The 14,731-nt window shown below is 42.1% G+C and overlaps 1 protein-coding gene across 1 annotated transcript; it reads right to left on the bottom strand.

Annotated features, from left to right (window-relative positions):
• Positions 1 to 4,335: 4,335 nt before the first annotated feature.
• On the bottom strand, positions 4,336 to 5,286 carry LOC130479080 (olfactory receptor 5I1-like). Its single transcript, XM_056851392.1, has one exon. The coding sequence runs from the start codon at positions 5,272 to 5,274 to the stop codon at positions 4,336 to 4,338; it is 939 nt and encodes a 312-aa protein (XP_056707370.1). The 5' UTR covers positions 5,275 to 5,286.
• Between the last annotated feature and the right edge of the window lie 9,445 nt (positions 5,287 to 14,731).

Here is a 14,731-nt window from a genome sequence, read left to right as displayed (position 1 = left end):
CCTCCCTGACAGCTCCTGGGAGGGGGGTTGCCATGGCATCCAGATCTACCCCGATTTGCCCTATGCTCTTCCATATATGCCCTGTACTGTGCTTGTAGTTTTCATTAGTGTCCATTTGACTCTTAGCTTCTGTAAACCTGTGGATTTTCCAATAAATCAACTCTCTTTGGACTGCTGGTCTGTGGATGTCTGTTTATGGGATTATCATGGGACTAGAGTTTACAATGAGCTGCTGAGCTAGACTCTATGTGAGGAGTTGGTTCTTCAAGTAGCATGGTCACAAGCATTTAGGGCCTTGATGTTTAAAAACACCTCATAACTTTGAAGTGTACCTGGAAACAGATGGGTAGCCAGTGCAGATCTTTCAACACTTGGGAGATACAACCTCTGTATTCCACCCCTGACAATACCTTGGATGCTACATTTTGACTACAGCTTGGCTGCCCCTCTACAATCTGGGTGGGGACAGATACAATGCATTGAAAAAGGGAGAGTTCATTTCTCTCCACCCCCTTTCAAGCTGGGCAGGAACAGATTATCTTCTAAAATGCAGATGTTTAAAGCCCAGCTTGGCCTTGCCCAGCTTGGATGGGATGGGCGCGGGGGGGGGGGGGATGGAGTCTTTTTACCTGAGCTCTATCAATCCCTTTGGTAATGCAGATGTCAAAAGCATTGCTTCTGTCCCTGCCCAACTTGGATGGAAGACTTACTTTTTTTAACCTCACTATGTAGTTATTTTGCCTAGGGGTCAGAGTAGATAAGAACTCTCAGCTGATTGGGCGATCAATGGTGAGTGGGCTTTTTCTCCCCCACTCTTATTAGCTATTTTGCTGAGGGGGTGAGTGGATAAGAACTTGACTCCCACCTGATTCTCCCAACATCTGGGAGTTGGCAGCTGCAAACTTGTTCAGCTGCTGTCAAAAAGGGCAAGAGTCCAGTAGCACCTTAAAGACTAACAAAAATATTTTCTGGAAGGGTATGAGCTTTCATGAGCCACAGCTCACTTCTTCAGATACAGCTAGAATGTGAATCCATCGGTCTTTAAGTATGAATTATTTCACTGTGAATTATTGTTCAGCTGCTGTTTGAGCTGTTTAATGAAATCCAAAGACATCTCTGATCAGCTCACAGTCTGATTGTGAGTACTGAACAAGGTAAGTTTGACTACTGAACAGGTTTGCTGAAAAATTCATGACAGCTTCCATGCATACCCACAACTTTTTCAGCACTTAACACTGGTCAAACATGAGTATCATCAACTTCATTCAGTACCACATACTTTCCTGTGTCCCTTTAATTCATCTTTAACCTTTGGATCCTGGCCACTGCCTCCACAGAGGACAAACCATCACCAAATTGCCAGGACCTAAGGGTTGTTATGAGGGTAATAAAATTAACAAAGATACTATACTAGACCGCTCACCTATCATATTCACCAAAATATGCCCATAGAGGATGGTGCAGAGCTGTTTTCTGTTGCCCCAGAAGGTCGGACCAGAACCAATAGGTTTTAATTAATTAAATCAAGAGTTTTCAGATAAACATTAGGAAGACCTTTCTGATAGAGCAGTTCCTCACTAGGGCTTCCATGGGAGGTGGTGGGCTCTCCTTCCCTGGAGGTTTTTAAACAGAGGCTAGATGGTCATCTGTCAGCAATGCTGATTCTGTGAACTTAGGCAGATCATGAGAAGGAGAGCAGGAAGGGTTTTGTCACTGCTTAGCTGTTGTGGCCCTTTCTTACATCCCCAGGGTATTGCCACTTTGGGATCAGGAAGCAATTTTCCTCCAGGCCAGATTGGCCAGGGAGCCTGGAAGATTTTTTTTGTTATCTTCTTGGCATGGAGTAGGGGTCACTGGGGATGTGGCATTGTACTGTAGAGACAGTGCAGACAACAGTGTTTGCATAAGAAAGAGCTGACAGTTTGGACAGAAACACACACACAGTCATCACTAGGGATGAAACCTCTTTTAAACATGTTTTTATCAGACTGGCTTTTAGAAAAAATATTAAATTTGTTAAACCTGAGTGTTTCAATACTGTCTTATGCCTTGTTGGGGATCCTGAAGGCAAGGAGTATGTCTAGATCAGTGGTTCCCAACCTTTTTTTGACCAGGGACCACTAGGACTTTTTTGTTCGGTGCAGGGACCCCAAGGTTCAAAATAAAAATTCTGAGAATTTGAAAATAAACTTTAATCATAACTGTTAGTTAAACATTAAACTTAGAATAATATTTGAATATATATTTTTATAATAGATAACTTTTAATTGAAAATATTAATTTATTATGGGTTTATAACTTTGTTTCGCGGACCTTAATTTAGTTCTCGCGGACCCCTGGGGGTCCATGGACCCCTGGTTGGGAACCAGTGGTCTAGATCATTGGTTTAATGTTTGTATTCTAACAGCCCATTCTTGAGCTGGCGGCATACGGGGACAGCAGGGAAGAAGTGCAGCGGCGCCTCTTCCTAAGCTGACTCTCATATGCCGTAAAACAAAAAATAGCTGTCTCATGGCTTTTTCTTGTTTTACCGGGGCCTTTCACCCCATAGGAAATAGTGAGGCTGTGCCTGCTAAAAAGCAGGCGCAGCACTGCCATTCCTGACGCTGGCGTAACCGGCCGGCCGGGGATAGGAGGCCACCTAACCGGCGGCTCCTCCCCCCGCCCCACCCCCAGAACGCCCCCTGCACTGGCTCAGCCTCTCTATGCCTCGGCCACCGGCGGGACTGGCCTCCCTGCCAGTGTGTTAATGCACTGTTTATGTTTCTCCTTCCTCAGGAATGCATTGTAAAAGAGCAAGAAATCTGCATTCCAATAACCAATAATACATATGCCATACATAAAGTCCAGATCTGACATTTATGTCATTTATTTGAGAGACATCTTTATACTCTCACTCCAGAATGAACACACACAATACAAAGAGTATAGGTTAAACCAGGTTTTATTCTTGGCTGGTCTACATCGTTATCAATAACCATTAGCTCTGTTTGAGTGTGGTTGCTGTGGGTGTCAGGTGTATTGGGCCAATACACCTGACAAACCCATTCTTTTGGAGGTGTTTTAACAGTGCTTAGACTAACAAAACCAGTTCTCTAATGATCTCATGACTTCAATAAGAATCACCCTATTGAAATAGAATTGTCTTTTGATAATTTACTTCAATATTGCCCCCCAAACACACCCATGTTTGGATCCCTAAACCCAGGTCAGGCCATGCATATATGAAGGCCAAGCTTATATTGTATTCCTCCACTCTAATCTATCATGTTGGTAAGGTGAATGTGAAAAAACAGGAATATAAAACACAATGCTAAGACCATTTATTTAACCCATTTTCATTTTTTGAAACCCTAACTTAGAAAATAGGGCATGGACTGATGTGAGTACTTGGCCTAACAAGAACCACAAACCACAACAGGAGACAAAATTGTCCAAAGAAGCTGGTTTTACTGGTCATATAGGTTAGCAGAGCACAGAGAAACTAAGACAGCAATGGAGCAAATTGGCTTGCACTTGATAATATAAAAGCATTGAAAAAAAGGCATTCAACAGCACAGTACAGCTTCAAGAGATTACAGATTACAAACAGCACAAAGGCGCCGTGGTTCACACAGGTTACTGTCGGCTTCAAAGAGTCCAAAAATGCAAAACAAACCTTGAAGGCTACTTGGTGGGAAAACGAAACTAACTGAGACACAGACCTGACACTGAAATACATACATCTTTTAATTTCTTGGAGTACATGCGAATCAAGAAGACAGGAGATAAAAGCTTGGTAACATTTTCTGATGGCAACCAAGCACATCAATTAACCCACTGGACGGCATTTTTCTGAAAGTGATCCAATGGCAGAAGCTATGACTTAAAAAACAACAACTGCACATCTGTCTAACTATGATATCCCTGAAAAATCAATGCACTGTTGCATAAAAACAGGGGTTCGTGGAGGAGACCTGAGACCATTTGTTGAGAAAACAGTTTTATTGCAGCTGCAGCTCAGCCCGCATTAACAAGCACAAAGACTGAGCCCCACTGTACTGGGGAATGAACTTTTATCCTAGTTTCATGCTAAGACGTGACACGTCAACATTTGATGCTTATCTGGTAGTTTCACAGAGTCAGGAGCACAGGAGCACAGCGGTTCCATCCAGTCCCCTTTATCATTCACCATGACTTTTCCCCCACTGACTCAACACACAGCAGACTGCAGCAGACTTTCCGCTGCTGTCTCAGCACTATTCCCATATTTTCCTTTGAAGCAGCGGTTGTTGTTTTTTTGGCATAGTATATCAACTTGTGTGTTATTTTCAACCCTCTTTGACCTTATGTGTATTAATGAGCTAACACTTTAGTGTCTATGACTTTCCAAAAAGCAGCTTTCACATCTTTGTTCCTCAGGCTGTAGACTAAGGGATTCAGCACAGGGACAATGATAGTATAGAAGACAGCAATGTATTTGTCTGAGGTAGGGGAGTACCAGGAGCTGGGTCGTGAATAGATGAAGAGGATAGTTCCCTGATAGATGATGACAGAGATCATGTGAGAGGCGCAGGTGGAGAATGTCTTGCGCATTACCGCAGCAGAGCGCATCTTCAGAACAGAAAACACAATGAGAATATAGGAGATGATGATGATGCTTGAAGACAAGATTTCCATTGACGTACCATAGGTGAAGAGTAGGAGTTCATTGAGGGAGGTGTCTGAGCATGAGAGCTTGAGGAGCAGTGGAAGGTCACAGAAGAAGTGGTTGATGACATTGGGGCCACAATAGGACAGTCTGAAAGCAAAGGAAGTGTGGACCAAGCCACTCATTGTACCACCAAAGTAAGAGAGTGTAACCAGTAGGATACAGATTTTTGGAGACATCATGGCACTATATAGTAGTGGGTTACAAATAGCTACATATCGGTCATATGCCATAGAGGCTAGGATGTAAGACTCAGTGTCAGCAAAAGCACAGAAGAAGTGGAACTGCAGTCCACAACCAACATATGAAATTACCTTTTTCTCTGACAAAAAGTTGACAAGCATTTGTGGCACAATCACAGAGGAATAGCAGAGATCAACAAGTGACAAATTGCAAAGGAAAAAGTACATAGGGGTGTGCAGTTGGGGGCTGATTCTGATTAGAATTATCAGTCCTGTGTTCCCCAGCAGAATCATGCTGTAGAGCAACAGAAATATCATAAAGAGGACAACCTGAGTGGTCGGGCTGCCCGGAAACCCTAAGAGAATGAAGTGGGTCACAGTGGTTTCGTTATCACCTGACATCTCTTCACAATATGGTATTTTCTGGAGAGAGGCAGAAGCTGGATTGCAGAGTTTAGTGTGCTTTGGGAAAGAAAGGCAACAGAGCTCAGCAACAGCAAGCACCAACAATTACAGTGAATCAACCACAGATACACATTGTAGTGAGCAATTAGAAACAGGCACCTTTGGGGAGGCATGTTAACAAACTTTCAACTAGCACAAACCACTCACTGAAGTTAAATTTGCCATCCTATTTCATGGAACGTTATGTGCTATGATTTCCATACTTTTCTTTCAACAATACATTTTTAACCCTCAAAAGTAATTTATGATTTATTTCCATTTTAAACTACCTGTTTCAACTCTACAGTAAATCCAAGCCTCTACGACAGTATCTGAAGCCTTCAATGTGGAGTACACTTTCTTTTTAACCTTTATTCATTTCAGCAATTTTTCTCCTCAAGCTCTAAATGGAATTGTTATACATTGTAAAGTGCAGATCATTTCCCCTCTAATAATTATCTCTCTTATTTTATCTGAAATAGGAATGAAAGACAGCACATGTCAAAAGAGGTATAATATAGATCAAGCATCACATTGTGGAAGGGTGAAGAAACAGAGATGAGAATGTGGTTATAATATCCTCTGCATCTTATTTTGGTGTGCTTTGCACCAGTTTGCTTGTCTACCTTGAAAGGATAAGGATTTGGGAGGCTCAGTGGTAGAACACATGCTTTTTATGCAGAAAATCCCAGGTTCAGTCAATGGCATCTGTATTGAAAAGATCTCAGGTAACAGAGAAGCATTGGGGTGGGGGTGGGGGAAGATTCTCTCCTGAGTCCCAAGAGAGCTTAGTAAGGGTAGACTAAAATGTTCACTTAGATATTTCGTTATCTTGGTATGTAATAAAAATAAAGCCGGTGTTGGGGTATTGTAAATTTCTTTTATAGTAAAGGTTGAAAATATATTCCAGGAGTGATTCAAGTTTTTAATTTAAAAGTTTTTCTATTGTTCTTTTTGGTGCTACTATTTGGATACATTCAGTCAGTGAAATGATAGATCGTCCTCTCCTTCAGTTTTTATGAAGGTTGCTAAATGTTCCATGGTCCATTACAGGTTTTGTTCTCTGTGCCGAGTTTGGTCAAATGTCTCTTGAAACTAGGGCATGGTTGTTTGCTTTTAAGATATGGCTTAAGTTGTTCTTTGGGGATATTTAGCTCTTTTGAAGCAAGATTCGTATAGGAGCTCCTGGCAAAAAGCTCTTAATGAGAAATTTTCATTGACTGGTTTATCATCAGATGTGATTAGTGAACTCAGGAATTTTGAGGCTTTTACCATAATAAAAAAATAATGAGACTGATTATGCTAGCAAGGTGACTTGAGTTTGTCATGCTTGCTCATCTCAGTTTTTTTGGTATTCCTCCCCCAAGATGTTTGCCATCATATGCTTATTTTTTGACAATCCCATTTTAAGAGCTTTTTTTCTTGCCAGTAGTTCTGTGGTTATGAAAGGTAGGTATATTTAGTTACCGTATTCAGAAAGGACCTAGTTCGACTGTTTCTCTAGCACATATGTTATTGGAATGTCCCTTTTATGAGTTTCTTAGACTGGATTACATTACTCCTCTTTTAAATGATTGGCCTAGATTATCTGTGTCTGAGGTAATATCCTTTTTATTGAGTGATAGGAATCCTAAAGTTACACGGGCAGTTGCATAATTTATTTCAGTCCTTATGTTCCTAAAACAATTGGTTTAAACAATTCCACTGTTCAAAATATGTGTATCAAGGAGCATCTAAAGGATAAAGGAAAGGAAAGGAGTAAATTCCACTGAGTTCAATGTGGCTTCTTCTTTAGTAAGTGTCTGTAGGACTATAGCCTTATTTGTCACCAAAGAACTTATACAATTATTCTGTGGGAAATTCTGCCTAGGAATATACTGTTGGCTACTAATCTGACTTGATTTTAAATGTATGACTACGTAGATAAATGGATGAAGGCAATTGTTAGACAGGCATGTAAGATGGGCATGTATCTTCAGTTATGGGCATTCCTAAATCTTAGATGACTGGAAATTAGAGAATGAATACAAGGTAATTGTAGTTATTCCATGCTCTGAAATACTTTTTTCCTCCTGCTACCTGCCATATAGTTCTGACCCTGGCAGACTGTGGTATAGTGCATTACTCCAAAGGCTTGAAGGAAGGAGAAAAAATTCTCCTTCACCTGATAGAAGTGCTTTTCCTCCACCTGCAACAAGGCCTTTATTTTCAATGTCATCTAAAATCTCAATTTTTATGCAAACTGCATTAATGGACATGTTGCAAAGAGACTACAAGTTACGTTAACACTTTGATTAGTAGTCACATAGTGCATGAATATGAGGTGATGCATAAAAGCTGCTGCTGTTTCTGACAAGGTGGGCTATTTAACTCATTAAGCAGGATAATAAAATTGTTCTAATCCCGTGAACAAAAATGTAAACTCACCTTTGGTGCAGTGACCTCCCTTTTGTGAATTCACAGGATACTACTCTGCAGAGAAGAGATTATATATTCAGCTTCTAACCTTTGAGACATAACTTCTCAAGGGTGTGGCAACACACAAGATCTCAGGAGTACAATTTGTCAGGCAATTAAGCCATGACTTAATTTTGTTCATTTTTGCTTCATTCGGTTAATTAACATGGAGCTCCTTTTTTCAAATTTCTAGAACATGGAAAACATCAAAAAACTACCAGCTGAAGTCCTTTGGGAATCCCTTTTCATGCTAGGACAGTCTGTCATGAAATAAAGAAGTGACATTATGACATTTGTGTGACATTGGTCACTCCCCCCATTCCCTTGCATTTCTCCCCTGTCACCCAACTGAGAGGCAGTGGGCAGAGGGGCTATGGAGCGGGAGGTGAAGCAGGAGACCTGGTCCATGTATTAACATAAAGCAGGCAAAAGAAAAGATGCAAATTTGAGGAGACCAATAAAATTCCTGCTACATTTGCGGGTTAAGACTATGCTCATGTGACTTCCTGTAGAGCGTTTGGTCCGAGCGCCATTGTTTCTTGGGGGCTCCCTGGAGACACCAAGAGTCGTTTAGATTTGGAGTGCAGAAAGCACCCCAACTCGGTCCTAAACAGTGGATTGAGAAGCAGGAAATTCCCCTGCAGCCTTCAAGAGCGGTTGGACTCCCATATTCTCTGAGAGAGCCTTTATTAAGCCTCTCGGAGTTTTGGAAGTTGTCCCCGCCGGCACATAGGGGCTACCATTGCCACGGACGACTCGTTGGATTTAGGCTTTGACCTCCTCTATACATTAACATCAAAGAATCTATGAAAAGAACAAGTAGCCTCACCTTTGGAAGTCAGTGTGAGTAAAAAGACACTTTTTGCCTTTATCTTGATTGAGAAGACCTGAATGACGATAAAAACACCTACGTAAACCGGTGACTCCCTGCCCAGCGTAATGAGACTTTTAAAATAAACAAATGCCATTAAATGAACCGACTAAGACCTTTATCAACTTGATCAGTGAGTAGACGCAATAAAAGGGACTTTTGAATGACTTTACAACTACCAATTAAATGTTTTGAGGGGAGGGAGGGAGACGAAAACCTTCCCCCCCCACTTCCGGTTCTCTTTGATTCAATCAATCCAGCCACGTCGCCTCTTAAGACCGGAAGATAACAAGAAGGGCTTTGTTACCATCGAAAAGACAGGGCAGATTGGAAGACTTGAAGTGAATCTCCCCGGTGTAACCATCAGATCGTTCCTACCACTTAACCACCGAGAGGAGACGACGCAGGGTCTATGATACTGCAGTTTCCTGTCTACTTCCTTTTCTTTATCTGTGCCCCTTTGAAGCATAATTGAGGATATCTTGAAAATTACAAAGCCTGCTTCTATATAAGAATACAAGCAGATATGTCAAACAAGAGGATGGAAGAGATGTTACTCAAACAAATGGACATGTTTGCAGTGCAACAAGATTTAGTCTTTGAAAAACAACAAGCGCTCTCACATCAAGTATTTCAACTAGCTGAGATGATGAATATCCTATTTAAAACAATTAATGGAATTAATGGAAAACTGAACACAATTATTGAGGAGATCCACGATATGAAGACCCAAGATACGACAACAATTATGTCAATGGAAATAGAAGGTTCTACTAAGGAGATGACTATTGAATGCTATGTGGAAATGGTGATAAAATCTGGAAATAATGACAATGAATTAGAACAATTTATTCTTAAAGAGGTAGCTGCAAATGACCAGCTGGCAATGAGAGAGAGCAACATGAGAGATATTGTCGAAGGCTTTCACGGTCAGAGTTCATTGGTTCTTGTAGGTTATCCGGGCTGTGTAACCGTGGTCTTGGAATTTTCTTTCCTGACGTTTCGCCAGCAACTGTGGCAGGCATCTTCAGAGTAGTAACACTGAAGGACAGTGTCTCTCAGTGTCAAGGGTGTAGGAAGAGTAATATATAGTCAGAAAGGGGTTGGGTTTGAGCTGAGTATTGTCCTGCAAAAGTATTGTCCTGTAAGTATCAAGATAATGTGCTAATGAGGGTATGGTATGTTAATATGGAACCATTGTATCCTGAAGTGATCTGTTAATGTGTGTAATCCAAAGCTAATCTGTATGGCTATTGTTGAATGTTGTCTTTGTCTGGAGGTTTTTCAGGGCAGGAAGCCAAGCCTTATTCATTCTTAAACTCTCCTCTTTTCTGTTAAAGTTGTGCTGATGTTTATGAATTTCAATGGCTTCTCTGTGCAATCTGACAAAATAGTTGGTAGAACTGTCCAGTCTTTCAGTGTCTTGGACACAAACAGGACACAGGGTCTTATTCCAAGACACTGAAAGACTGGACAGTTCTACCAACTATTTTGTCAGATTGCACAGAGAAGCCATTGAAATTCATAAACATCAGCACAACTTTAACAGAAAAGAGGAGAGTTTAAGAATGAATAAGGCTTGGCTTCCTGCCCTGAAAAACCTCCAGACAAAGACAGCATTCAACAATAGCCATACAGATTAGCTTTGGATTACACACATTAACAGATCACTTCAGGATACAATGGTTCCATATTAACATACCATACCCTCATTAGCACATTATCTTGATACTTACAGGACAATACTTTTGCAGGACAATACTCAGCTCAAACCCAACCCCTTTCTGACTATATATTACTCTTCCTACACCCTTGACACTGAGAGACACTGTCCTTCAGTGTTACTACTCTGAAGATGCCTGCCACAGTTGCTGGCGAAACGTCAGGAAAGAAAATTCCAAGACCACGGTTACACAGCCCGGATAACCTACAAGAACCAACATGAGAGAATTCAATACCTCTACAATCTACTTGTCTGAGTTACTGCTGACAGGAGGAACATTATTATCCCAAGAAAACACTCCCTGGCAGCCAGCGATGGAGGGAGACATGACGAAGGATCTTACCAAGAAGCTGCTGGAAATTTTAACAAGAAGCCAATGGATACAATCACTGGGATCTTCTTTTACATTTTCAGAGGCCAGAATTGCAGCTACTATACTGAAAAATGGGGGCTGGAGATTGGGAAATAAAGAAGGACTGGTAGATCCCCTCCCAAAACAAGATAATGGCTAAGATGATGCTTATTTTTGGGGTGTAAGGGAGGCACGGTGGATTTACTTTGATGAATTTTTAAATGGAAAAATTTGTTTATGTATTGATCTAATCCCTTCATTATAGAATAATAGAATGTTATATAGAGACAATGATGATAATATAACTATGTAGGACTTGAAATTGCTTATAGAAGTAGTATAGATAGCTTAAAGCAAGTCTGTATGAGAGAAAATAAGGATTAGAAATCAATTTGAAATGCAAAAGTGTTAACCAGTAGAATTAGTGACTGAAGAAGATGCGGGGAAGTCATATATAGCAGATAGCATTGAGTACTATAGATAACATATTCTCAGTAATAGCAATGAGCTTTTTTTTGTTACAAGTAGTTACAACTGAATATATTGTTGAGATATGTTTATTTTTGTTGAATTGTAGAAAATAATAAAAATAATTAAAAAAAAGACTATTCTCATGTTTCGAGATCAGGTGAAGTATTACCTTCCTCTAAGTCCCATTGTCTTCCCCTCCCTCCCTCCCTCCCATCATTCTCTTTGTCTCTGCCTTGGCTGAGGCAGCCATTCTTATAACTGAATTTTTGCTTCCTTTTCCTCCTTGCTAAAGTCTCCCCAGATAAGGAGGTCAACTCTAGGGTTGTGCATATTGACTCAGCAGAAATCATGCTATAACATATCCTACATTACAAATGGCAACCCAATGGGAGGTTTTAACTTTTCTAATTTATTTTGTACTATCTGGCATTTCTGTTCATTAAAGCAGCGGATACGAATACTAGGCTTGAAGTGCCATCCTATATAGGGTTACACCCTTCTAAGCCCATTGACTTAAGCCAATGTAAGGGTGCAACTGTGCTTATGATGTCAATGTGAGATGGTTTCCATTTGAAATGCTGGGTTGGATCCCATCCAAAATTTCTGTGAACACAGGGAAGTGGAACTTCCCCGCCTCCCTACTCCAATTGCAATCTGAAATATTCTATGAAATGCTGCAGCTATGGGATGTGGACCCCTAGGAATAGCTGGGGAGCTCAGAGGTTGGCTACAAGAGGGGAGAATTAACAAAAAATCACCCTCTTGCATTCACAAAAATTAGAACTTATATTTATAACCTTTAACTGATCTTGCAGATATGGTTTGGAAGCAGCATGGTTTATCTTTTACAGTTTTACCTTTTACAGTTGTTGTGCCAAGATTTGGTTGTGGTTTTTGACCTGCAAGTTAGTATTTTAATATTATAATACCTATACTCTGGAAGAAATGGTGTTGAGACTGGTATTTGCAATTAGATTGTTTATTAACTAATTTTGAGGCTAGAATTTTGTGTTTTCTCTCTCTTTCCAAAAATAGTTTTTAAATATAGGAATATGTCATATTTTGGACCTATTGGATCCCTCAGAGATGAATTGATGGTGGAACTTTAAGAGCTTATTCCATCTGACTCATTGTACTTCATTAATGAATGTGATGTGCAAGTGTGTCAAAAGTAACCGTTTTTGGCAGGAAGGTTGCCAAAGTAGTTCCATATATTCTAGCTATCTAAGCCTAGCACCAAGGTACCTAAAGGACCGTCCAAATGATGCACGTATCCATTTATTAATTAATTTAAAATTATTCCCTCCTTTAAGTGCACCCAACTTTAGAAAAACAATTAGAAAATATTACAAATAACATCTCATAATGTGACAGAACAACAGCCCAGATAAATACAATCAATACACAGTTAGGAAGCAAAGAGCATAAGAAGCAATGGCTCCTGCTCACCTGGAGGTTTTACGGGCCAGTGCCACCGCGCCTGAGGTCTGAGCCCATAGCGTTGTCAGGGTGGTGGGGGGAGAGAGAGCAATGGCAGCCACTGCGGCGTGCCTCTTTCCCTTGGCTCCCAGCAGCCCTGCTAAGCTCCCGTGGGGCTTGCTGAGGCAGCAGATCGGGAGCAGCCCCCTGGGCTCCACTTGGGAGTGCAGCCTGGAGAAAATGGCGGTGTGCTGGGTCTAGGCTCTTCCCCCTTTTGAATGGGCCAATCAGGGCCCTGTAGAGCTGTTTCTTCCTTGGCTGGCCAGGTATTTATATTCTAGTTATCCACCCAACTCAGCTCAGTTCTCTGCTGACTTTGTAAGCACTGGCTGGGCGGAATCACTTCCTTTAGAAGGCAGATATGTTAGCAAAGGCCGTCTAAAGGGATATCGAGATGACTCACTGGGGGAAAGGGCTGGCTTTCCGGCACCCTGTTCCCTACTCCTTTAATGGCTGGTTGGTTAGCTCAGGCCATTTAAAGGAGCTATGAGCTCTTTCACCAGGGAACGGGCTGGTTTCTGGCCACCTATTCCCCCTAATGCTGAAATCACTCAGGGCTTGGCAGCTGTAGGAGTGGGAGACCGGAGCAGGTGGTACCATGCCACCCAAACAAAGCAGCAAGGACCTTCATAAGGCGCAGCAAGGGGCCTCACCTCCCCGCACTATGGGACAGGCTAGGGGCAACAGGAGATCATGGAGTGCCTTGGCACCAGGTGCCCACTCGGTGGCAGGGGAGGCTCAGCCTCCAAGATAGGGGAAGCATTCAACAACAACCCCCTGGCCTGGTGCATTAACCCCCATGGTCAGCCTGCCATCCCGCGGCTCACGAGGATGATGGAGCAGCTAGTGGAGGATGTGGCAGGCTTAAAGGCGGTGAGGGACAGCCTTTAAGCCTGCAGCTATACTGTGTGTGTCTACTGCCACTATATTACTATACTACTATATAAACAGCATATCCCTCATGAAACCCGAGGTTTCAGAGGGTAGGAGCACCAGGTCAGGGAAGCAAGAGCCCAAGAAGAAAATGGTCAATCCCAGGGACCAAACATTTGATAACTGGCTAGCAGGATTTGGGGTCTATATGGCAGTAAAAGCACCACCTACCCCCAAAAGGCATGGCACCTCCTCACCACAACTGTGTTCTGAAAGCTCAGGCCCTGGTGGGGGACGCAGCAGCATTAGAATATGATGAGAAGTTTTGAAAAAGGGCCTCCCATAACAAGCAATGGCACTGGGACCACAGAGATAACCACCTCTGGTCCATGTTAGTCAACCCCTTACATCAAGGGGAGGCCGGATTCTGTGAAAGCTCAGGAGAATATGGTCAGGGCCACTGCAATTGTGCTAAATGCAAATTCAAGCACATTTGCGAGACTGTCAGGCCTAGCCTGGGCGATGTGCAGAGAATGCCAGGGATAGTCTGACAGAGAATGTTGTGCTTTCACCAGGTGCTGCCCAAGGTCAGCATCACCAACGGTCAACTGCCAACTATGTATTTTGACTCTGAACTTCGTGGGAACTTATTCCGGTGGGAGGGGGGTTGCCATGGTTTTCCTGTGTTATTCTGTGTTGTTTCATTTATACCCAGCACCAAGCGTTTAGTTCTCATAACGTCTTGATTCCTAGCTACTGTTAACCTGTGGATTCTCCAATAAATCAACTCTCTTTTGGACTACTTGTCTGTGGATGTTGTTTATGGGATTGTCACGGGGCAAGTGCTCACAGAGACCTGCTCTAGCAGTCACCCCAAGACCAATTGCCCCAGAGGACAACAGCCCTTGCAAGGAGGCTGGCCCCCCTACCCGGAAGGATGGGGGAGCCAGGGGTGCTATGGCAGGGGGGAAGTGATTCCCCCTTCCCGGAGAGTATTCGCCATGACACCCATCAGCTTAAGGTCCTTTGACTGTGGCTGTTACCTCACTAGGTATTAAGAGTTTGAAAATGTTATAAAAAATACTGTTCGCACTTTCTGTGTATTCCCATCGATGTATTAAGAGTTTGAAACTGTTATAAAAAATACTGTTCGCACTTTGTTTGGCCCCTTTTGCTGTGAAGACATTTT

This window comes from Euleptes europaea, chromosome 6, assembly GCF_029931775.1.
Source record: "Euleptes europaea isolate rEulEur1 chromosome 6, rEulEur1.hap1, whole genome shotgun sequence".
Taxonomy (NCBI): Eukaryota; Metazoa; Chordata; class Lepidosauria; order Squamata; family Sphaerodactylidae; genus Euleptes; species Euleptes europaea.
The sequence above is the reverse complement of the archived record's forward strand: the minus strand, read 5'-3'. Positions and strand labels throughout refer to the sequence as shown.

Coding starts and splice junctions, on each gene's coding strand:
- LOC130479080 (XM_056851392.1), bottom strand. CDS start 5,274: ATGTCAGGTGATAACGAAACCACTGTGACCCACTTCATTCTCTTAGGG.